The 26,015-nt window shown below is 38.8% G+C and overlaps 1 protein-coding gene across 1 annotated transcript in view; it reads left to right on the forward strand.

Moving 5' to 3' along the window:
* The window catches only part of ARHGAP8 (Rho GTPase activating protein 8), a 97,914-nt gene that overhangs the window by 52,838 nt on the left and 19,061 nt on the right, over positions 1 to 26,015 (forward strand). Inside the window, 7 exon segments of the mRNA XM_032105690.1 lie at positions 1 to 37; positions 3,824 to 3,955; positions 6,155 to 6,241; positions 10,052 to 10,150; positions 11,239 to 11,349; positions 22,500 to 22,528; positions 22,531 to 22,572. Of these exon segments, the coding sequence (XP_031961581.1) occupies positions 1 to 37; positions 3,824 to 3,955; positions 6,155 to 6,241; positions 10,052 to 10,150; positions 11,239 to 11,349; positions 22,500 to 22,528; positions 22,531 to 22,572 (537 nt within the window).

Genomic DNA, 26,015 nt, shown 5'->3' on the forward strand with positions numbered 1-26,015 from the left:
CCCCATCCCATCAACTCAATCACACAAGGTTGCTTGAGTAAGTTGCTTTTAATCTCCTGCATGGACTACTTTACACAAGAACTTCTATTAGCTTGCTGCTAGGGGGATGAGCTTTCAGGGAGGAGAAGCAATAGGCAAGGAGTGAAATAACAAAAGGATGTTAGACCTACTAGTGTTAATATTAAGTGAATGAGATGTAGATTAAACTGCCAGTTAACTCACCTGGAGTCTCTACTGGAAGAACCAATTCATAATTGCTGTCTTGATTTTATTGACAAATTCTTATTGTATTAAAAAAAAAAAAAATCATGATGTGTGTAGTGGTTTGGTCCAAAATACTCATTACTGTTTATCTGCTGTGAGATAAGAATTAGGAGAAATGCAAAACAGGCACCAAACTTGAAAGAATATAAAGAAGTTTATTAACAGACCTAAAAGAAGAAAAAAAATTATACCACCTTCAGAACTCTCCTCCTCCCCCCACCTTCCTCCCTTCTCCCACTGACAATGTTCAAAGATAACCCTTAAGATGTTCAGTCTGTTTACCACTTCCATAATAACCTTGTTCAGTCCATTTAGAAAGAGAAGTCTCTTCTTGCTCATGCTATGAAAACATTATCACAATATTACCACTTCCAAATATTGTTCAGTCCATTTAGGAAGAGGAGTCTCTCTGCCTGCGTGTGAGTCCTTTCCCCCGACTTGCAGCTTTTCCCGCAACTGCTTTCGAGGGTCCACTCTTGAAGTTTTTTGGGGTACAATTTTAAGGTTGAGCCGTTCAGAAACAAAAACAGAGGCCCTTCTCCTCCCCTGGGAGCAAAGGGTCTTCATCATCTTCATTGTTACGACTATCTCTGGGAGCATCTCTAGGAACTGAGGTTTTCTCCTTTCCCATTTGGAGCAAAAGTCCTCATCTGGTTCATCTCTAGGGACTGAGGTTTTCTCCTTTCCCGTTTGGAGCAAAAGTCCTCATCTGGTTCATCTCTCCCTGTCCAAACTTCTCATGAAATTACAGCTGCGTCAGCATCTGCCTATCTCAGCGCAGGTGCTTTTGCTTACGAGTTGAACACTCCACCGCCCATATCTTCATGAAATTACAACGGGATACTCTGATATATCATAGCTTCACAACAGAATTTCAGCTTTAAGCATCTCCTCTCTCTCTTCCCTCAGGTTTTCAACTCTTCACAGCAATAAAAAGGGTTAATCTCACCTCGGCCTTGCAGCTTTGCAGCTGGAATGTTGAATTTTTCTTATCGCAGTGGAGAGGGGGGAGAGCCGAGCCGCTCCGGCTGCCCACGGCAAGGCAGTGGGGGGGGGGTTCCACGGCTGGAACAGGTCCATGGCTTCAGGATGGCCGTGGCCCGGCCCGGCCTGGCCCAAGCAGGGCCTGGCCGGGCCCGCTGGCCCCCACACGGGGCCCGCAGCCACCTGTCCCAGCGCCGGAAACGAGAGAGAGCTTGGAGGGGGAGTTTGCCTATTCTTAAATGTGGATCACAGAGGTGATCACAACTTTAAGTGGCTTAGAGAATTGTCCATATTCAAACTGGCCAGCTGATAGGTTCTATCAGTTCCCAGAGGAAACTGTAAGCACCCCTTAGCAAGGACGTCCCTTCCGGGACTATGCTTGCTAACCTATGACAATGTGCATCAATGAAAGAGAAATTCTAGCAATTTAGTGCTGCATATATATATTCTCATGAATAGCTGTGTTTGCTTTAATTTGCTATACTTTATCTCCTAAATCACTCAGGAAGAGCATTGTTTAGTTATTTGCATCTTAGTGGGTTTTCTATTTTATAAAATTATCTGCATTATGTTCAGTACATTATGCTTAACATTTTTATATGTATGTAATTTTGGTTTCTTTATGTTAAAAGGGGTTGTGAATATGTAAATTAACAACATTCTTCCTTATAAACTTGCTGCAGCAAGGTACCAGGACATGTTTTTGCCTCGTAGTTTGTCACTGCAAGGAGACTTGTTTTGTCCTGAGAGTCCTGTCCTTATTAAGCATTTTAAACCTATTTGGAGCTCTTATGCAGCCTCCATTGCCAAAATTTTGAGTACCTTTTAACCCCCACCATTGGAAAGGACAGAAATGCTGTTGTTTCAACTTGTCAGAAGTGGAGAGGGATTAAAACACAGGTTACTTAAGAAATGATTTTGAGAGCATGTTGCTTCATTTTTTATGCTCTTCATAGCACATTTTCCTGTATCTGAGCCCACATCAAGTTCACTTGGAAAATCTGTTCGAAGAGAGAACTGAAGGCAAGTGTTGAATGTGAAGGTAGTAATATAGCTATCAAGGGATCTGGTTTTAGGTAATTAGACTCAGATGTTGAATTCTGAAAAAAAGCTGTAGGCAAGGAGTAGGCCCTGATTGCTAGATATTTTGTGATGAAGTCACTTAAAGAATTGATTTGGTAAAGCTTTTGTAATGTCCCTGCAATTCTGTTACAGTCTTGGAACAGGTAGACTGTAGAAAAATACTGGTTATTATATGCCCCCAAAATACTCTTGGTTATTTTTAAAAATAAATGTTTTCTGGATGCAATGTAACAAGGAATTTACATGCTGTAAAATAAAACACAAGGCACTCTGTAACAATATCTGTTTAGGTGTATTTTAATTTCACATTCTTAAAAAAAAAGTCTTGATTGACTCACTACTACTTTTTCCATTAAAATACCATTAAAATACCATTAATACTTAAGTCAGGGATCAAAACAGCATTATAATAATTGCAGCGGCAATCCTTTTCACAATATACTTGCAGTCTAAGATTTACAGTACGCTGAGGGAATAAGATAAATGAGGCTGTGGGAGTACAGGGTAAGAAGTGAAGGGCTTTTCTATGCAAAGGGAGATAGTCAAAGTGTTCTTCATATTTGCAGATAGTCACAGCCCAGTAAATGGCACATGGAACTATCTGCTTTATTGAATGAAAACCACTTACATGCAATTAAGAGCAGTAGCTGGGCCTGTTGCAGAATAAGAAGATAGCATTGAGAATAACATGAGAAATTCGAAATCTGACATAGCAAGGAATGAGGCTAGAGTGCACTGCTCCATCATTGCTTTATTTGAGTCATTGAGCTGTGTAATAGGCCATCCTGTGTTCTCAATTGTAGGAGAAAGGGAATGAGAATCATCTTAAACTATACTGTAAAAGAATGAACATACAGCAATCTGCTTATAAGACAGGCAGTATTATTTCAAGATGGGATACATAGTGTAGTTCTTTAAATTAATTTTAAGGGATTTAAATTAAATTTAAGGGAAATGATGTAAGAACTCAGTCCCCACAATGCAAACAAGGGAAAGACAAATATATTCAAGAAGAGCAGTTTAATTAGGGGTAATGGATTTTTCAAGGATTTAGAAACTTTTAAATTGAGAGGAAAGCCCAAAATGTAATCTTATTGTTTTGAAAATACAAAAAGACACTGTTTGCTTGTCTAAAAGGAAGGACTTTACAAAGACTGAAAAAAGCAAGCTAAAAGTCGCTTTTAGTTAAAATGCATCTCTTAAAAAAATTTCTTGACAAACACAGTCCTATATTGTCTTCATTTTTAAGTGATTCATGAGCACCATAGTTTTTGTAACTAAATATGTTCTTTAAAATTTCAGGCGTGGCAACAATGTGGAATTATTTGCTACTAGAGCAAGATGAACGTCTTAGATAAATACTTTGAAGCAAACATGAATTTCCAGTCACAACCATACTGTGCAAAAATAGCACATTTTCTTTCCCAGTTACTGCTTCAAAAATCGCATCCAGTAAACTATCTTAAAACCAAAGTGTTATCTTTCTCCTCAGGTACTTAAAGTATACTCTGGACCAGTATGTAGAAAATGATTATATGGTTGTCTACTTTCACTACGGCCTGAAGAGTCTGAATAAACCATCTCTGAAATGGTTACAAACAGCCTACAAGGAATTTGACAAGAAGTATGTCTCTAAAAGACTTAGTTTACTCTTCAGACTGTGTAATGTCTATAAATAACTTCCATGAAGGAAGTTAGGTGGATCTGTCCTGATCCACCCACAATTAACTGAGTTCACTTTGCCATCGCAAATTCTTAAATGATGTCAGTGCTGTTGGTTCTTTTGTTAAGTGTCTTCTGTACAGTACTGAGGAATGGCCTGGGTGCTGCAGTGGTTATCCAAAGGTATAAAAAGCCGTCAGAACAAAATCAAGATCTGTGTTGGATGTACCTGAACTTTGGAGTACTGATGGCTGTGGTTCAGGACTTCATGGAGTAGTTGGTTATAGTATAGTTGAGGCCAAAGCTCTTGGATAAATTGCATTTTAATAGTGGAGACCAGAATAGTGATGTTTGTTCCCTGAAAGTGTGAAGTTACCAATGGAGCAGCCAGTCCCTATTGAAGTCAGTCTTTTACTTGTCTGCATATTGTAACTTGTTTGTAAGTTGGCCTCAGGAAGGCAACGTGACTGAATACGGGTTGTATGATGTATCTGTTCTTTCTAGGACTGGGTAAAGGAGAGGAAAGGCAAAGGTCTGTTGTATTTTGTCTTTGATGAGAGGTTTGGACTGCAGTACTGGGTTTTAACATGCACTGACAATTCCAGAACAAAACATCGCACTGCTCTCCTCTTGGGAAATTCTTAAGCTAAATTTAGAGTTGTGCTATGGGAAGAAGCAGTACATGGGCAGTGTCTTTTTATTGGCTTTTTTGTTGCCTACAAGTGCATGATGAGACTGATTTATTCCAAAAATCTGTCTCTATTCCCCCACCCTGATCCAGAAAACAGTAGAACAAAGGGAACGTGGAGGCTTAGGTCACCAAGCAGAACCCATCATTTTATTAACAGTTGGAACTTCTTGGCATACTGTCATTGACAACTCAAAGCAAAATTCCCAGCCCAACACATATGGGGTACTGTACTAGCCAGAGGGAAAAAAAACTCCGATACAAAAATAGCCCTTTTCAGATTTCTGGGGTCAAAGGGAAGGGGGGACAGATGAGAGTACAAAGGACAAGAGTAATTAACCAGCATCATGAAAACAAATGTTGAACAGGAGTAGTTTCAAAAGAACCGATCTTGCTTTGAAGGTTCACAGCAGAGGCTCAGTAAAGTCTTTTGGACATTGTAATCTAGGAAACTGAAGAACATCCACCATATGGCTGTTGCTTCAAGGTGCAAAACAAAGTTAAAATAGAAACATTAGTAAAGCAACTTGGGTGTTTTACTAGTTAGTTTTTATTGTGGACTTTGGGCTCTTAGACAAAAATCCCAAAAAGGAAAAACTCATGTAATTCTTGAGTTGGTCCCTTTTCCCCCTCTTAGTATAACCTGTTATAAGAAGATTTTCCTTTGGAGTTCATGATCATATTTTTCCCTGATCATTGTCTCTACTGGGAAGCAAACTTGGCAAAGTAATAAGCAAAAATATATATATAAAAGCAAGATATTCCAATATGCATGTCTCAATTAAATTTTGCAATACTATTGAATAAGAGTCTTTTTGTGCAGCCTAGTTTCCATTTCAGTTTCAGCCAACTAGAATCTATTGTTTAGATATCATGAAATGACACTGTAGAATCAAGCAAAGCAATAATGAAGGAAGATTTTGTTTCATACAAAAGGGGCAATGAAATATCAAACAACTAGCAGTTGGCTTCACCTTTAGTAATTACTAGCAAAGCAGGACAAAATTAGTGGTAAAATTAAAGAATTAGGTATAAATTCTGTATCTGAAAATGTAAAAATTTTTTCCAACATGGAAGTCCTGCAAGCAGAAAATAAAGGGATATGAAAAAAGTAATTTTTTAAATCAAAGATTTCTTTAGAGATCCTTCATTCTCCTATCAGTATTTTTTTCCAAATTACCTAATATCCCTTCTGTCTCCCTAATATTAAATCTGTGAGACACCAGACACTGGTTAGGAACATAATAGTTAATTTGGGCTATTGTCAAAACTGACTACTTTTTAAAATTGGCTTTTTTTTTTTCTTTTCTTAATTTTGCATTCAATTTTTTCTGAATTGGGTCTTTTTAATGTATTTGAAAAGAATACTGTGTAATATGCCTGTAATAATAACCTTCCATTCAGTTTTATCTATTCAGTTCTACCATCTCTGGCATTTAACATTTTTCTAACGATTTCGTTTTCTTTTCCTAGGTATAAGAAAAACCTTAAAGCACTGTATGTTGTCCATCCAACCAACTTCATAAAAATTTTGTGGAATATCTTTAAACCTCTTATAAGGTACTTGGCAGTTCATTGAACACATTATTCCCATTTAGTTCAAGGATGGTTTGTTCTCTAATAAGTTGCTTTTTAAAAGGCTTGAGGTAAAATATGTCAAGTAACAGCACAATACCCATTTAAACTGTCTTGAACTAAAGAGTAAGGTGAGTTTAAGCTTGGGAATGAATAATAGGGTAGAGTTCTTTTTTTTCTAAGAAAAGGGAGTCTCAGTTCCTAGTAGTTTTACTGGTATGTTAAAGTAAATATTGCTTTTAAAATGTGGTTATTCTGTGAATGACTTTTTTGTTGTGTTTGACAGCACAACATTCATAACGATGAATGACTTTTTTGTTGTGTTTGACAGCACTTAGGAAAATGGAACTGGGTGTGTGACTGGAGTTACTGGGTGGTACAGTAAGGTGGACGATGAATGGTTGACCTTTGGGCTGATCTGAAGTGTTGGGATGAATAGGAATGACACTGCTTATGTTCTCAAAGTCAATGGATAATCTCTGAAGTGCCCACAGGAATTTGAATAGAAGGATATAATGGTGAAGGTGATGTATTTTACTGGGTGTTCTTTTCCTTTGCATGGTAAAAATTTGTGCTGTCTCCAAGGAACCACCAGCAATGGGCAAACACTGCTAAGTGCAAGAATGGTAGAGCTTGCTGAGCTTCTGCTTCTGAACTTCTGTCACTTTCAAAGAAATTCTGACATTTTGCAGATCATATGATGAATATTCTTGGGGCTGCAGGATGGAAACAGCTAATCTTGAGAAGCCATAATGAACCAACCAAAAATGTCCACTACAGTAACTTGCAATCAATTCAGTTTCTGAGTGCTAGAAAGCTAATTAATTAGAAAAGGGAAATTTAAGTTGTAGACAGATTAGGACCACTAAGGTGCATGTGAAAATTTTTTAAGAAGTAATTATAGCTAAAAATCATTCTAGAATATGCTGTTCTTGAAACAAGAAGACTAACTCTAGATCTTTATTTTAACTGGCAGTAGAATAAATGTCACTGATCCAGGACACAGAGCAGTGGTGGGAAAAGTGTGACAGAAGCAGGATGTCCAGTACCTGATGGTGTCTCAGGAATGGAGTTGGATTTACTTCTGTTGTTGGTTTGTTTGTTTCTCATTTGCTTTGGGATGGGTATGGGAACTTTCTAGAAAAAACACAAACAAACAAACAAAACAATAAACAAAACCCAACAATAAACCCAGAAAAATTCTTAATGGAACTACAATACTCTGCTGAAACCATCTTCTTTCTCAGAGTTAGCTGAGAGCTCCTTGGGAACTGCTCCAAGCAAATGGCTTTGGGACACCAGTGATTTTCAGCCTGTGCATGTTAATGCCCTCAGTGGAGCCACAGGTGGACAACAGCGGTACTACTTGACTTAGAGCAATAATTGCCTGCTAATTCTTAAAAAATACGAGTTTACAGGTACCCATTGCAAATAATAATTTTCCCTGGATCTTACTATGTCTAAGTATTTTTTTTCTGGGAAAGTGTGGCACACTGGCAATTGAAAAATGGGTGATCCTGATAAACTTAAGCATTCATACCTAGCATAAATAATTCATAATTCATAAATAATTCAAACCAATGACTGTCATCTTAGATGCATCCTCATCTTGACCTTCTGATCACCCTGTTTTCATCACAATTGGTTGTTTCTGTTTGTACTTGGCTTTTACCACTGTGTGTCTAGATACTTGTTTTGAGTGTAATTTAGTAAGACTCTGCTGTCTTTTATAAATCTGTGGCCAAGAACAGCAAAGCTGTGTGTACACTGGGACTGACAAAATAATTGAAAGTATGAGTAAACTCTGAAAAGGTTCACAAGCCAGAAATCAGGAATCAGCTGAAGCTAGGGAAAAACCCTCTTTATTTCTTAAAGTGGTTTAATAGCTGACAATGCCTTTTGCTTTTCAGGTTGACTGTAGTTTGGGTTTGTCAAAAACGTTTGGCTTACTAAGTGTGAAAGGGCCCATGTACAATTTGGCTAAATTATACTTCCATCAAAGGCTAAAACTTATTAATATTGTTAATTTACTAGAGTAGTACAATTTAAACATTTTTCAAAGTACCTTCTCCTTCCAGTTTAGACTAATCTCAGAAAATTATGCTGTTCATTTAAGTGTCAATATTAATCCAGTTCACAAAAATAAGGGAGAAAAATCCTCTGGACTTTCTGTTTCCTAGCTTTGCTGAATTATAGCCCAGACTCATTTGTAGATAATGTTGCTGATAAAAATAGCAGATGTAAAATAGATTTCATTATTAAGAGGCATGTCTGTTAGTACATTTGGTACCTGTTAGCACATGGCCTATGTACTTTTACATAGTGATTGTATTTGCTAACAACTGGACAAATAGAGTTATTAGAGTGAAGGACAAAATTATTAAAATTATTTTAGCATACTTTTATTTGATAGTATTTAAGAAAATGTAAATACTTGAAATTTTTCAAGTTCCTGAAGTTAATTGATCTTCTTTCCCGTCCCAAAAGAAACAAGCAAGAAGGCAATGTGTTAAGTCAAGAGTATTTACTCCAAAGTGAAAGATAACTGTAGGAAGGCCATATTTCTATGTCTAACCTAACAGAACCTGTTATGAACATAATATACATTTAGATGGCAGTGGTGATGCAGCATTTTTAAGGAGCAGCACTAATTCCTAATTGCCCATGACTGTTTTACATATTGTGGGTTCTGTGACATGTCCTCTATTACCAGAGCTGATTAGTTATAGAGCTTTGTGCTCACCTGTGGCTTAGAGAAGATGTTGGAAGTTCTGGCTCTTTTGGATAAAAGACACTCCGGGGAGCTCTGAAACTGTGCATGCACAGAATGATATTCCTCATGTGTCCCAAAATTCCTGTTAGCAAAATTCAGGGAACTGACTGTTTGTTCCATGTACCGCTAGAGGGAGCATGTGCATATGGATTGGACAATCCAGGGATAAACTCATCCATGTCGGAGATTTTCCCCAATTGTACTATCCAGGTAAGTTGCAGCAAAGTATACTTTACATCATCAGCACCTACTGTTTTTCTTGCCACTTCATTACAGTCCAGATATTTCGTGTTGTGGAAAAATAAGACATCATTTCAGATCATATGTATAAACACGTCCCTGACCCTTGTTTGAATATCTCGGCCCATATAGTTGTGTATTCTGGCTAAAACTCAAGACCTAGTGAATGATACTTGGGGCTTCAAATTCAGAAGTCTGTTTTGTACAACTTGTAGAAAAAAAAATATTATTTCTGATGTTTCTTAGAAGCTATCCAGCCCTTTTCAAAAGGGGTAAAGCTGATGGCCCAGCACTTCAAGAGTATACACTATCAATGCTTTGAAAATTTCACCTGTTGCTTAACTACTCTGTAGTTTATTTCTACAGCCCCATTATTTTGTCTTTTTGCAGAGTGAAATACCTGCATAATACAAACATGTTGTTCTGTTGGCTGGGTAACATTCTCTCCAAGGTTAACAGTTCTTTTAGTGAGCTTTCTAAAGCTGTGTGAAACCTAGTTTTCAATGCCTTTTAATGCAATGTTTTTCATATCTATGCAAATCACGAAACATTCAGATGGAAGTCAGTTATTTTTATTCAAATCAGACTGTCAGGCATGGACTGTATATGTTTGATCATATGAAATGAAATACATCTGATGTCTCCTGCTGCTTCAATTACAGTCTAATTTTGAGTTGCACCAGCACTTATATTTTTGTAGAATTAGAAACTAAACCCTTTATAAGTATTCCTCCCGAGCTAATTTTTATACTACTTTGTGATTTTTAAAAAAAAATTTTTAGCCACAAGTTTGGGAAAAAGATCACCTACTTGGACTATTTAAGTGACTTCGGAGAAAATCTCAAATATGACCAGTTAAATATCCCTCAAGAAGTCATCCGGTATGTGGCAAATTTAAAATACGTTGTCTCACTTTTTTCTCAGGTAGAGTTGCATCCTGATTACTGTATTCCAAGAAGAATCTATTTCTTCAGTGATTAAAAGTGTGATTTACCTGTTTGTGCTTGGTTGGATTAATTCTGAAAGCTGCATTGCCACCAGAGGCATGCTGAAGTGCATCAGGTGTTTAGTTTTCTATAGATTTGGAAAAACTCCATCTCTGTCATGGACCGTTTTCTTAATATGATTGCTACTTCTGTGTGAGTGTTAGCAAAACCAATCTATATGTCATTGCTGCTTATGAGTATCATGCAATTATCTTGGGCAAAACTGTAATCTTGACCTCTTTCCTTACGTATTGCAATAGATTGACTTCCTTTCATGAAGAGCATTCCCCATCAGCAAAGAGTTGATTGCTTTTAAACTTTACGGATGTATCTGTTGTTAGTGGATCAATTATGTTTATGTGGCCTGTGTTTGTGTGTTAGGGAGAAGCATTGGAGAGTGGATGGGAGATGAAAAGTACTGCACAGCACGGGGATAGTCAAGTGCCAGTATTAGTATCAATAACAGTCTTTTTAACATGGTACTTTACATGGAAATGCTTTGATGTACTGACAGATTTTGTCACTGCTGGATGGAAGTAACTGGAAGCTTTGATTATGACTGTTACTGATGCCTGCTGGCTTTTTACACACCTTTTGTGTAAATATGGGATAACAGAAAATACCTTAAAGCTCTGAGGTTATAAATTGGATTGCATGGTTGCCAAAGAAAAGGGAGTTGTATTTTGAGAAGCAAATAGGTTTGAATTTTGCTGTTAAATTATAGTGTGATTCTATTTCTTGGACACATTTATTACTATGCTCCACTGGCTGAAGCAAAAAGTCTCTTCTATGTCTTGCTTAAGTATTCCACCACAAATACTACTTGAAGATTTCCTCATGCTGAAATGAAGAGTCTGTAAGACCTGCAGCATTTACACTATTGTCAGGAGATCAGCATCATGAGCAATACTTGCAGCTGTTCACATATACAGTCTGTCATCTGTGGTGCACAGAATATCACAGAAATCTTGATTTTTTTGCAGACATGATGAAAATCTTTGGAGGAAACAGAAGGGAAAAATCCCACCTGTGTTTAAGATTCCTCCACCACGGCCACCTCTGCCTACCCAGCAATTTGGAGTCAGCCTGCAATAGTAAGCCATAAGATTTGTAAAATATGAGATTTCTATACCCAGCAGCTTTCTGTAATGTGCATATTCACCAGACAGACTGGCTGGAAATAGTTTTCTGGTTATATGTTTAGTTTCTTCTTTCTTTGAAAGTCACTAAACTATAAGGCCAGACAATAGGTTTTATGAATTCAGGACATATCTCACAGTCCCAGTGACCTGCCTGGTTTTCATGTTACAGTAACTTTAGGGTAGCCAATGCTATCATGGTTACACAACTTTTCCTGGTAGACAAAAGTTTGCCTGTATGTGCCAGAGCTCCGAGCTGATAGGTTGCTGGTGGATGCTGGCAGTCTGAAAGTGTTTTGGAGATGTTTAGATTATGGGTAGCCAAGCCAAAACAGAGCTTCAGTCTCTACAGTGGCTGCATAAAGCTACAATAGATGCTCGAGCCTTTATACATTGCTCTTTTGTTGCTCACGCATTGTTCTGATGTTTTATGAAATGAATAAAATCATGTCCTTCCAGAAATGCCCTGACAGCTGTTTGCATAGATTGCAGCACTGTATGTAGTATAAAAAATTGCTTTCTTTACATGAGGAATGGGATGGCATTAGGACTTGCAAGATTCAATTTTAGTAAACATCAACAACAACAAAAAGACCACAAATCTTTCTAGTTTCCTACTCACAGTAATTTCTGTCATCTTTCTATTCTTCTCAAAAACAGCTAAAGAATATTGTTCACATTCAGCAAAGGCAATTTAGGCTGTCTGGTACATGGACTTCTGTCAAACCTCCTTCTATCCCCAGTCTACTTTTCTGGTTCTAATGATTCAGTTGAAAATGAGGTACAAAATAGAATTTTTCTCTGGTTCAATGTTAAGCATTAGTCCTTTCTAGAAGGCATGAAATTAGTACAATCAATATCTATTGTGTAAGAGCTACTATGAGAATAACTTTTATGTTTATGAGCTCTTTAGAGTTCAGCCTAATACTTGAAACATGGCTAAATCACTTCCCTAATTCAGAGAATATCTTTTAGGGGGCGCTACTAGGCCATTAAGAAGGACCATGTTTTATGCCATATTTTATTCGCTTTTGCAGAAGAGATGGTGTGGCATCACTACTTAAAATTACAAATAAACAAATACCCTTTAACTCTAAATCAGAAATAAATTAACTAATTTAGACTGTTTGTGAAGAAAGGTGAAAGTGGAGGAGAGGGAATAATGTGTGTTGGAAGCTTCTAAAATCTGAAGCAAAAATAGGTATCAACTTTCATCTTGAGGAATGAATTGCTTCTGTTTATTCCCTTTCCTTTTATGATCTCTTTAGACTATGAGGGCAAAACAGCAGTGATCTCCCACCTGTCTGGCAAAGGGGCAGGTTTGAAAGCTTCTACTGGTTGAGAGGCTCTTCTCTTTCCCTGAGGAGATCTACAGGAGGGCTGATTTTATTTTTATATTAGCTTATGGGAATATGTGGACTGTGTATTTCATTACAGTTAGTAAAAATTGCACTATCAGGGAAGGTGCCCAAATAAAGCTACTGTCATTAAATGACTGTTTCTCTGTGGAGTCTTTCTTTAGTTTAAGAATAGAAATTATAAGGCACATAGGCCTGAGATACCATATTCAGTACTTCTGGGATGATTTTTAATCTGTCAGTGAAAGCTTCATCCAAAGCCTTCCTCGGTGGCCTAATTTTGCTGAGATGTTTGATAATGGGATCACAGTGATGTCTGGCTATGGAAGGTGGTAAAACTATCCCCTTTACAACATGCCTCCCTAGAAGCAGCAGGCAATGCTCTCTCTGGCAATACTCCCTCTTGTAACTTTTTTATCAGTTTATATTGGTTAATGCATTTGCCTTCAAGACCTGTAATTAAAAACTAGAAGAGCAGAAAGTGCCTAAACATTGGTTCAAAATATCTCACTTTTGTCCTACACATGGGAGGGAAAAATCCTGTTGTAGTGGTTTGGTCCAAAATACTCATTACTATCTACCTTCTGTGAGATAAGAATTAGGAGAAAAGCAAAGCAGGTACAAAACTTAAAAGAATATAAAGAAGTTTATTAACAGACCTAAAAGAAGGAAAGGAAAAAAAAAATAAAATCATACCACACCTTCAGAACTCTTCTCCTCCCCCCACCTTTCCCCCTTCTCCCACTGTAAAAAGACAACCCTTGAGATGTTCAGTCTGTTTGCCACTTCCATAATAACCTTCTTCAGTTCACTTAGGGAGAGGAGTCTCTCTTGCTCATGCTATGGAGACATCTGCACAAGAGATTCTCTCATGGCTTCAGTATCACGAGAGTGCCAGCTGGGTTGGTTCTCTGCTCACATGTGAGAGTCCCTTCCCTTGACTTACAGCCTTCCCCACAACTGCTTTCAAGGGTCCAATCTTGAGCTACTGGGGTACCATTTTAAAGTTGAGCTGTTCAAAACCAAAGGTTCTCTTCACCCATCTCTGGGAGCATCTTCATCTCTAAGAATAGAGGCCCTCCCCCTTCCCTGAGGGCAAAAGGGTCCCCATCATCTTCATCTCTAAGACTATCTCTGGGAGCATCTCTAGGAACATAGGTCTTCTCCTTCCGATTGGAGCAAGAGTCCTCATCACTTCCATCTCTCCTGTTCAAACTTCTCATCAAATTACAGCTGCTTCAGCATGCTTATTTCAGCACAGGTGGTTTTGCTCACAAGTACAAGTTGAACGCTCCAACCCCCCACGCTTCATGAAATTACAACAGGTACTCTGATATATCATAGTCTATCACCACCATAGCTTTACAATAGAATTTCAGCTTTAAGCGTCTCTTCTTTCTCCTCCGTCAGGTTTTCAGCTTTTCACAGCACTAAAAGGGTTAATCTCACCCCGGCCTTGCAGCTGGAATTTTGCTTGTTGCTGTTGGTCACATGATCTGTGCCAGACAGTGGGGCAGCTTCAGCTGAATCTTTGGCCACACTGGAGAGGGGGAAGCTGGGCTGCGCCATCTGCACGTAGCAGGGCCGTGCGGGGGGGGTCGCGGGTGGAACAGGGCCGCACGGCTCCAGGATGGCTGTGCCCCGGCCCGAGCAGGTCCTGGCCCTGCCCAGTTACCTGTCCCCCGGCCGGAAGCAAGAGAGAGCACTTCCCAGGGTTTGTCCATTCTTAAATGTGGACCACAGAGGCAGTCAAAATTTTAAGTGGCTTAGAAATTTGTCAATATTCAAACTAGCCAGTTGATAGGTTCTGTCGGATCATAGAGGAAGCTGTAAGCACCTCTTTGCAAGAAAATCACTTCTGGGACTATGCTTGCTAACCCGTAACACCTGTTTTGTTAGGACAGCAAAATGAAGCTGAAGGACGTTTCCATTTAGACAGTGATAAATCAATGTGTTTCCAAGATCAGTACCTTGCCTCAGAGGAATCTTTTAACTCACAGTGACATTTTTAACCTTGTAGAGTTGGATTTTCAAAATGATGTAAGGCAACTGGGCATTTAAAAATCAAGGAGGGTCTGTGAAAAGTGGGAGTATAATTCTTGGAAGTGTAATCTATACAGAGTTTGGTTTAATTTATGAGTAAACAGAAGGGCTTATTATCAGGTCAATTCAAAACTTTTCTTTCCTATGTTACCTGCATCCACCCAGGATGCAAAATCTAAATTTAAAATGGCTGCATTTGCTCTCTTTAAATGCTCAGTGTCACCCTAAGCTCTTTGTGGAGAGGACAAAACAAACAAACACACAAGTTGATTTCATATTATGTGTCTATCCAGCTTTACTTACATTTGCTTGTCTAGGACTTAAACATGTACTTTATATTAGGCACAGACATGAAGTGGAAAACCTTCCTCATTGTGAGCTCCTGTGAGGACTCAATAATTTGGTCACAGCAGCTTGAACTTGAATGTGGTAACAAGTTGTCCTGAAGTTTCTACTGAAGCTACACTAATTCCAACAATATAAGTGAGCTTAGTAGAGGCATTTAAATCATCCAAAGTTGCCTTATAGGACATCCTCAAAATAAAGTGTGGGGAACCAAAACAGGTTATCTGTTACCCTATTTTAATTCTTTGTGCCTACAGGTATAGACCAGATTTTCCCAATTTGCTGAATAACAGTCTTTCTATAGCATTTCTGAGTGGCTTGCCTGGTTGCCAAATTTTACCTTTGAAGGTTTGCTCGCATGTTAAAAACAGGGGAATTTCCTTGAAAATATAAATATAAATATAAAATAAGACAACTGAAATTTATGTTCATCTTCATGGGAATATCTGAGAAAACAATTCTCCTGAGGAGGTTTTGTCCACACTTAATTTTTCGGTTAGAGTGTAACAGGAATTCATGCTCAGCTTTGATATGCGCTGATGAATGTGTCGCACAGAGTGGGTGGGATGGCTTTGCGCATTTGCTGTTTATTGTGTCCTGCTCTAACTGGCTAATTCAAGCTTCTTATGTGCAGATAGTGAGGAGAGCAGCAACCACAGTGAGGTAGCTGAAAGGTTAATCAAGCCTCACCTCAAGTATTCAGCAGAGGGAAATAGCAGGGAACAACATTGAAACAGGGCAGGCACAGAGGGATTCCTCCTTGGCTGTAAGTTCCAGCTTGTAGTGATCAGAGACTTCCAGAGCAGAGTACTACAGTACTATGGAAATGACTTTCTGTTACTCACCAGTAGCTACTGCTTTCATAAACCCAGACATTTCAATGTTCATGCATTGTGTTGCTACAGCAAGGCTAGTTTCCTGTTCTTTCAACAGTGTTGACTTCACACAAACTTTGTAGAGCTGGAGGAATTAGCTATTCTGAATGTATCTACTTTAGTTTGCTCTGCATGTCAGGGTGAAAAATAGGATTTTTCTTCTAAAAGACATTAGTAAAGATTTTATGTTTAAAAAGGCAAGGAAAAGTATAGGGGACCCTCTGCTTTTGTTGATCAGGTAAGTGCACTTAAAATGCATTAACAGTCCTAAATTCCAATAAAGAAATTAATAATTGGCTCTATGGGCCAAGCAGCACCACTGTCCTGTGCTGTATGTTCAGCAAGCTCTGATAAACCCCTGTTGCTGCACCTGATTGCCTCTATCATCAAGGAAGGTCACAGCTTGAGCTCCAACACAGCACACAGAGTTGACCTTGACTAGCTATTGACAATTGTTCTATCTGATTGGTTTTAAAATCTAAAATTAAATATCTTTTGTGAGAAGACAGGAAATGTTTTCTTTTTTCTATCTAATGCCATAGATGGGGAAAGGGGACAGAGAAAATGTTCAGAATTGCTACAACTGTACAACTTTTGCTTGTTAAATTATCATAGTCATTTTAGAGTGCGTTCCTTTTGGTCTTTCTGCTTGTCTGTGCTGTGTATGCGTGACCAGGGAGGAGAAATGCGTTCTAAACCAAATCTCCATGTGCCTCAGCAGGGAGAAAATGAAAGGGAGAGGAAAAGCAAAGAGAGAGAAAGATTATCAGCGAAGAATACTTAATGACATTTCAGTACAATGTGTGAAGGCCTTACGTGGGAAATTGTCTGCTGTCTAGAAATGAGTCACTGGGTGTGTAACGGGTTGCAGTAACTGATCGTGTATCCTACAGTGAGAAGTTCTTCTCCCTGGCACTATGTTTACCAGAATAGATCTCTCTGGAATCTGACATTGCTGCGATATGACTGAGATCTGTGAATCATTTTCAGAAGCTGTACTGAGCACTGTAGAAATGCTCTGTCCTGCTCATCACTTAAGCAGAGAGAGTAAGAAAATATCTCCTTTCAAATTGCCTGTTGTTGCTGTGACCCAGCCCACTGCTGGGCTGGGACAGGAGAATGTCAATCAATTCAGGGCACTCCCTTGGGTAGAATTTCCTCCCCCAGGACAGTGACAATGAGGGTGGGTTGATGGACAGCACAGAGACCTAAGCCACGTCCCTCTGGGTGGCACCCAGGTCCAAACCGCCTCCCTCTGTTTGGGAAAATTCTCTGTTACTCGGTTGTTCACTGGTTCTTTGTTGTAACTCCCGCCTCCTGGTTTCCCGCAGTGGTTCTTGTTGAATTGTATCTTCCCCCTGGCTTGTATCTCATTGGTTGCCTTCCCTCCCCACATGGTTTTCAAACCCCCTATAAAACTGAGGGAAAAGCCTCTCGGCACCATTATTATTATTAGCCTGGTTATCTCTGACAGTAAACTTGTTGGAAGCCAGACCAGAAGCTCCTCTCTTTTCCTTTGCCTCCAGAGTAATGTGAGCCCAGACTGATTTACCAAAATATGAATATCGATCTAATATCGATATCCAACTGAGACGGACAAAAACTCTCTAACAGTTTAGAATTAGAAAGCGTATGTTTTATTTGGCGCCAGGCACTGCGTGGGATAGCTCCCTAAGACGCAGGGCCCCGATACAAGCGAACACGACACTTTTTATTTCCAAATATTATGAATAGCCAAAATACAAATGCATATTCATAACATTAATACCTCCCATTCTCCACTTCGTATAGAAATGAGCTTAAATGTCATTAAGAATGCACAGTGTGTCCCCTGAATTGAGTCGGTGGTCTTGAATTGGGTCAGTGGTCCCAATAAAGATGAAGTAACTCATCTTCCTCATTTTGACCTTTTTGCCTTTTTGAACTTTAACAATCCTAATTTAGTGACCTCTAAGTTTCCTCTTGCGTGACTTTTGAATGGGTTCCCACAAAGGGAGGAAATTGGTAATTGTCCTTGTTCCCTACACCAACTTATCAATGTTTCTATTCTTCGTTTTAAGCATAGCTAAACAAACATACAGATCATCAGTTATTTGGTAATCAGTTACTAACATCTTAAAACCCATTTCAGGTCCAACTCTCTTAACTATTTTAATTAACTCTAGCTGGGCCCGAATTCCTTCTTACTCTAACTTATTTCAATACAGCTAGCCTCTACCTAAAATGTGCCTCAGCAGGGAGAAAATGAAGTTTCTTCTAAATCTATGTTTCAAGAACGCCGGGTCCCTGAAGTGCCTCCTTTGTGGAGGAGCCAGCACACACGCCCAGCCAGCGCTTTTCTGCTAAGCCAGTCCAGAAAGACATCACAGAAATAACACTGCATCTCCTCTGACTGAGGACACTCCAGAGGTTGTGGAAATGAGTCAGGGACAGCGTTAGCCTGTAGCACTGCCTGAGTGATAGTTTGCGTTATCTATCGCAGCTCATACCACCATCCTGGACCAGGCAGGAGAAACATGGATTGCTTGGCAGGATCCAAAGAGAGAGGACAGAGGTGTCATTTTATTGACCTTTGAGCTGGTCTGATTTACATTAGCTGAGGTAATGTCCCGATCATTTTATCTCACTTTAGGTCCAGTAAAGTGAAAGCTGTGTCCCACAATGTGAAATGCTCTGAAAATACACATTCCAGCTCACCCCAGTGCTGCAGACACAGAGCAATCCTTTGCATGACTGTAGGGGAATATCCTACTCTATTTTAAAATACCATTTTTCTTGAGAACCTTGTTCATTTTACTGAGAACAGAACCTTTCCTTCAAAGGAAACTGGAATCCCGTAGAAAATGTTAGAAGTGCAGAAACTGTGCAACTGTACCTTTTTTCCCTAGAAAAAGGAAATGTAATGTGTAGGGTTTATTATTACAAATTATAGCCTGGTTATTTGTTTCACTTCTCTGACAGATATACTAGTTCTCAACAGGAGCAAGTGCTGTAAATAATCTGTTTGCTATTTATACACTGAAATAGGAAACACATTTATGGGTAACAACAATAATTAGAGAGCATTTGAAAAAAGCCACTAGGTTGCTATTTGGTGCCTCTGGAGTGAGCAGCTGTAAAAAAGCAAATGCAATCAGTGCAACTTTAGAGAGGCTGAGAATGGGTTCCATGAGCTTAAATTGTCAATAATAAAGATGTAACAGCTTCCAAGCACATTAAAGTCTTGATGATGTTCCCATTTAAGTGAGTTAGGCTTTTGACAAATTTTAATAAAAGCTGCCCTAAGTGTTTAGGCTACTGATTTAAATACATGAAGTAAAATCCTTTGACACACAAGGAGTATGTTAGAACTATTAGAAAAGCTAAAATTAATGTGCGTTTTTTTCCCCTTGCCTTGATTTGCTGCAGGCTTTTCCTCACTGGCATCTGGACCGTTGGCCTCAGTACTGACCTCATCTTCCACCCCCTTTTTTTCTTCAGTCCCTTACTGGGAGATACAATTTCACTGAGGATTTCAACTTTGCTTGCTGTACAAAGTGCCCCTAGAACTTCCTTCCTGGTTTTGTTTATTAGCAAGACTAGTTTATTAATGGGGCTGCACAGTCACTGTGTGTTTTGTTTTATGTTGCTGCTCTGAGGACTATGTCATGAACTTGGTCCTGGTGGCAGGAGCTTCTCTCATTAGTGAGGTTTTTTTTGTGGAGCACTCATAGCCTCTGGGTTAGCTCTCAGAGGTCTGTGATAATGGGGAACATTTAGGTGGGACTTGGTCTTGCAAGTCAGGTCATAGATATTTCTTCTGGCCATTATCATGTCATTATGATGCTGCAGAGAATCATTGCTCCAACAGATCCAGTACTGTTTTGTATTGAAATTCATGGTGCCTTGCCAATGTGTAAGAACAAGAAGTTGGATAGTTTCATCTAAAGATTATACTTGCAAGCAGCAGCAAATAATGAGAATTTCTAATGTATAAAAGACCATACTTTAGGATTATCTGAATTAAATTCATTCCTTGCTGTTAGTCTTCTCTTCCCTGTGAGTGTGCTACATACATTGTAGAATTTATTTGGTCAAATGTCTGAGATTGTCGCATTGTGAACATGGTTTGTTAAATTTGGCTATATTTTTAAAGCAAAATTTCTGTGGTTTTTTACAGCAAGGAAAACTCCCCTTTCCTAAATAGTTCATGTTACATACAGCGGTGTCCACAAAGTGGTATTAACCCATACATAGATCATCATTGAATTTTATACACTTTAGATTCTGGTATGGGTATTTTATTGAAAAAGAACAGTCAGTGGAGTGATTTTTAGTAAGGCTTACAGAAGAGCTTTGGGCTTATGTCATCCAAATTTGACAGAGGAGTAGAGCTCTCTGAAATACTGCAAACTTCTGAAAATCATTTCTTGAAAGGATAGAAACTGTAGCAGGAATTCAGTTTTCTCTTGCGTTTGGTATGTTGGTGCATCAGTTAGCATTTAGATGGTGATTAGTTATGAGCTACTCCTTACCTTATGAGGAAAGTGGTGAGGGGAAGATATGAGAATACTCTGTAAGTGAAGTGAGGTTGTAGATGATATAAGGAAATAATCTTGGATTACCAAGATGTGGAAAGAGGTAGGACAAAGGATAGAAATTCATAGCAACAAAGAACAACTTCATTAGTTCTGCAGCTTCCTTTAAAACAGCAGATTGGTCTAGTATTTAAAATAGTAGAGAGAGCTCTGGGAGGTATATCAACGTGTTTATTACAATGACATAGCAACTTGCAGTGTTTTCTATAGTGCATGGGGAAGTGATGTACAAACTGTAGTATGGGAGAATCTGGATAACATAATAGAGACACAGACTTTAGTGCCTGGGAAGAGGTTGGATGGTGAAAACAGGAAAGACGTAGACTAGGACTGGGTGGGCAATGCAACTGTAACTGGGAGAGACTGTACTGGTCAAGGACAGACAGCATTGTGTCCCTGGAGTGATGAATGGAGTCAAAATGTTTGATGGCTGAATAACCAAATAGCATGAAGTTAATTCCCATGTCAGTTTATGAGTAAGAGAGGCAAAACCACAGGGTGATTCAGTATCTAAATCATGATCCTGCTCTGAGTCTCCTGTTGGAGGATGCCCCCACTGCCTCTGTATGCGAAGCTGAGAGTGACCAACTTCCTGAGCATGGAGACCCAAAGTTAACCAATCTACTTACCATCTTCTAACTCCATTGACAAGCATTGGGAAAACAAATATGGGGGAGAGAGATTTGACAATTTCCCCATCCTTCCATGCTGACTTATATTGCTGTAACATTCCTTTTGAACTAGTTTTTATGTGTAGTCTAAACACAAAATGTAATACTAGACTGCTCTTTCCATGCAATGATGTTACAGCAGTTGTATCAAATACAATTACAGTTATTATCAGTTAGATTATACTAATAAAGTAATTAGTAAACCTAGACAGAAAGAGAAGAAATCACAGTACTTGGAAAAGAAAAAGGCCTTAAGAATCATTCTCTTCTGCAGGTGCAATTTCAGCTGGTAGTACTAAGTCTACTTTAAAATCTGAGGCTGGTCTGTTATTTTGTTGTGGATTACTATAAAGAGTAGCAGAATGCTCAGCAGATACTGACCATCTCTTTTGCCAAACTGCCGAAATATTTTTTTTTTTTAAAATAAGGAAGATAATTACAGAATTTTCTGTTTTGTCTAGATCAAAAAAATGTTTGATTTTTTTGCCTCAACTGTTCACTCATGAAAGAAAAAGAAATCTAATTTCATGGAAGTAATTCAAAGCATTAATAATCTCACTGCATTGCTTTGCCTTCAAAATAAATACTACAATATCCTTTTAATTATACACACATTGTGGCTTAAAAAGAAACAAATGACAAAGAGAAATCTGCATGATAAAAGTCTCCTAAACTTGCAGCATCCCTTGATCAAGACTTAATGTGAAGCATTTGCTGTGAACTCCTTCCTTGCCTGCTTTTAATCTGCCTGGAAACCCTGTTCCACCAACAGTGTCCAAACAAACCAATCGGAGTTGCCACCATCAGCCTGTTGTGGTTAAACACAGCTCAGCTGGGACATGCCAGTGGAGGGGAACTAAACTAAAGGAAAACTAGTCTCAAGTAGGGAGAAGGTTAGCTTGGAACATAATTCTGATGTTCTGTCTTTGCTTCCCTTTCAGCCCAGCAAATAGCACTTATTTATTTCTGGGCACTGGGGCAGTTATACAGCTTTCCTAGCAAGAAATAAGTGTTTAGGAATAGCTCTTTGAATAGAAACCCAAGTTATTTGTTTCTATTTTTCATTCAGTGCCTGTTAGAGTTCTAAAGGGACAGGTGCCTTCATTTGTGAAGTTTAATGTATCTGTGCTCTCAGATTTCTCTCAGGTTTTTGCTCAGACTGTTCTGTCTTACTTTTGAGTCTTTGTCTATAAATGTCATTATAAGGATGTTAATTTTTTCCCCCCTCCCTGACAGTATCGAGGACAAAAACAAAGACGAACTAATTCCCCAGTAATGAAGGAAATTTTATCCTATCTAAAAAGTAAAGGTGAGTTCTGTGTCAAAAGAGGATGGGTTTTTCTGAACAAGAACAATAGTATGAAACTATTTAACACTCAGTGCCTGATACAGCGAAGATTACAACTACACAGGATATGTTTATATCCTGAGAACTGGAGTGGCAATTGGGTGCTGCCATGAGAGGATGGAAAATAATTATTGTTGGATTACTGTCTGATAAAAATATTGTCTGATACTGTCTTACTAAAAAAAAAAAAAAAAAAAACCACAATTTTTTTCTCTTAGGATTGGTTAGGAAACAGCAAATCTGAGCAGTGTCTTGAAATATGCATTGTAAACCCATATAATAGCGTTTGAATTAAGTACAATGTCCAATAAAAATCGATGTATTCTAGTTTTTGCTTTCAGTATTCAAACAATGTGTGTCTTCGTATGGGTTCATTTTAACTATTTCCACCAAGGTTTGGCCTGAGTTTGAGTTTATTTAAACCCTAAATGATAAATTACAAACATTTTTTAAAACTTGTGCTGAGTAGGCTTCTCAATTGTCAAGACAAAAGGAGGCAGGCAAGAAAAACATTGCTTCTCAACTCTATTGCTGATTTTCAAGAGAAAGCCTGACTTCCATTAGGTCAGTGCAAAACAGTACATATTTAACTGAGGACAGACAACACTGATATTTGCCCTCATTGCTAGGCTATGCTCCTTTGTATTTTAGTTTATCTCACGGTAAATAAGAACATTAAAAAACTCACCACTATTTTTTGTTGTATTTTTCGTATTTTTGTTGTATATTTCATATTTTTTCATACCTTAAATGTACCTGATTAATGATGGGTATGGGAGAATAAGAGAGATATCCACTGCACCTTAGAGTGTACAAGTAGTGGAGCATCTGTAGGGATGCTTGTGTGCAAAACAGCTGGCTCCTTGCCCCTAAAAATTGCTGATTTAACTTCAAAATACCTGCAGTAGCCAATGCCGAGTGCTGCAGTGGGGCCAGTTCTGCTATTAAAGGTGAAGAGTGCTGTAGTAGGTGAAGAGTTCCTAACAGACCTTTTTGAACACCTCACGGTCCAAATTCAGGATTTCCACTCAGACCCGTAAAGGTCTTTGGATGTGCTGTTTCCAGAGTGGTGGTGATTATGAAAACTTTGCAGGTGTAGCTTGTACCAAATATTATGGTTGAATACAGGGAATGTAAATAGTTCACTACTAAGAATGTTGAATGCAAGTGAGTGGCATTCCTGTGATAATCGTAAGTGGATAATTAGAGCTTGTGGCATATATCAGTGCATGCCCCATCTGCAGATGAAAGCCAGATTTTTTTTGTGCTCTAAATTGTTATGAAACAATCATCCTTCCATATACTTAGCTTATCTTAATAGGCAAATACCTCTTCCTCACTAATCGCGTAAGTCAAGAGAGCTATAATGAGGGTGACTGTGGCACTAACATTATTATCTGTTACAGCTGTTAATACTTAGAAATTGAGTGAGAATAAAGCCACTAAAATGCTAATTAAATTAAACTTTTGCCTGTGCATATGAGGAAGGCTTTGCATTCTGGTACTTTCTTGGGCCCATTTAAATATTTTAAAGGCACAGAAGGCCATCATTATGTTGTGTTAGTGGCCAATAACTAATTATTCTTGCATTGATCTGACACAAACCCTCTATGTCTTGCTTTTGTTTTTTCTGGGTGTTTTGTCTCATCACTGCTGCACCAGTTTCGTACTATTCTCCCTCAACAATTGCTGAGTCAGCTCAGATATGCACAGTTTTCTGAAGCACCAACACCAATGTGCCGTAGAGGAAAAAAAAGCAAGTTATGATGGTTATGGTTAAAAAAACCCTAGGGTTGGCTCATCTTCATCACTGCATAATTTCTCCTTGATGAAATGTTTGTCATTCTGAAAGCAGTAATCATCCTTGAGTTTTCTCCAAACCTTGTCCACTTTTGCCTAAAATTTCATCTATTCAGTGCAGTAACAGCACAGCTCATAAGGGATGGACTCCTACATGATGAGACTTCTTGTCCTACTTTATGCATCTTCAGAAGTCAGTGGTGGTGTAGTGCTGGCCACTGATACATAGTCCCGTCAAAGCACTTCTTAGCTGAACTATATAATTTTTCCCCAGCTCTCAATCCCCCTGTGTCCTCAGGAAGGAAGATCCAGGGCTCTGTCAACATTGTTATTTTCCAGCCAAGCCCAGGTTTGCTCAGAGATGTCATATTCCCTATCATAAAGAGATTTCCACAAACCAGATTTCTAAAGAGAGATGCCTTATCAGGTAGAGTGTTTTTTGACATTCTCAGCCAACTGATGCTTGAAAGCAAGTACCTGCCATGCCAAGGCAAGTAGTAGGTGATAGACATACATTTTTTTACACTTGATTGTAGGTGTGCAGGTATCTGTTGTACCTGCTGTCTGCTGTGATTTTAACTCTCTCTATAAATCTGGAATATCTCAGTTGTGCCGTCTCCAGCAAGTGGTGGCCCTGTGGGTTGCTGACAGCCCTGGGAGGGTGACTGCTAGTGTTCTTTGCACTCCAGACATGGCCATAAGCACAATAAAAGCTTTGTCTTCTGGAAGTGACAAAAATTCACTGTCACTGCCCTGTTTCATTTGATTTTGGCATAGTTTTCAGCCTTGCAGAGTTAACAGAGTTTGGTTTTCACCCAAAGTGCAGTAGTTCCACTCTGTCTTCCATTGCTACATTTTCACATCTATGTACTTGAAATCAATTTTGAGTAGGATCACAGAAGCTTCTGCAAAATCCTGTTTCATCAACAGAGTAGGATTTCTTGAAATATCAGTGATCCTGTGGCATCCTTTAAGTCCATTCTGCACTGCTCAGATTCTTATTTCTTGAGCAGCTCTGCTGCAGGAGCTGTGCTGCTATTCAGACTAGGCACCTGCAGCAGTGTGTCCAGGCTAAGGAAGCTCTTAGTCCCTAAAGTTCACCCGACCTTTTTCACCTTACTGATTCCAGTCCCTTTGACAGATTTCATGGGGTCATGGTCTTCCTCCTTGACGTTTAAATTTTGTGCCTCAGTTCCAGACACCTCTATTTGCAGCAGCTCCTCCCAGTGTGGAGGCACTGTCACCTGTACAAATGAGCCAAAATTTCCCTTCTTGGATCCAGTTTACATTTATCAGACATTTACATCCATCTGACTGCATAGTTAGATAGCTCTTTGTGAGCAAGATGGCTCTCACTGGATCCAGGTAGTAAGTCCCTCAGTACTTTTACAGAGACTAAAGAATTTGCTGTTTGCAGAGATTCATCTACATCTACTTGTATTTTAGAAACAAGAACTATTATAGCTCACGCCTCAGACAGTATTACAATAAACACAATAAGCTGAAGTTTCTTAATATCTGTAATTATCAGGTTGTTTTTTTCAAGAAGGGAATAAAATGTAGCCATTTCACCACTTTCATTCCAGTTCCACTTTAGAGTGAAA

The sequence above is a fragment of the Corvus moneduloides genome, chromosome 4 (genome assembly GCF_009650955.1).
Source record: "Corvus moneduloides isolate bCorMon1 chromosome 4, bCorMon1.pri, whole genome shotgun sequence".
Lineage (NCBI taxonomy): Eukaryota > Metazoa > Chordata > Aves > Passeriformes > Corvidae > Corvus > Corvus moneduloides.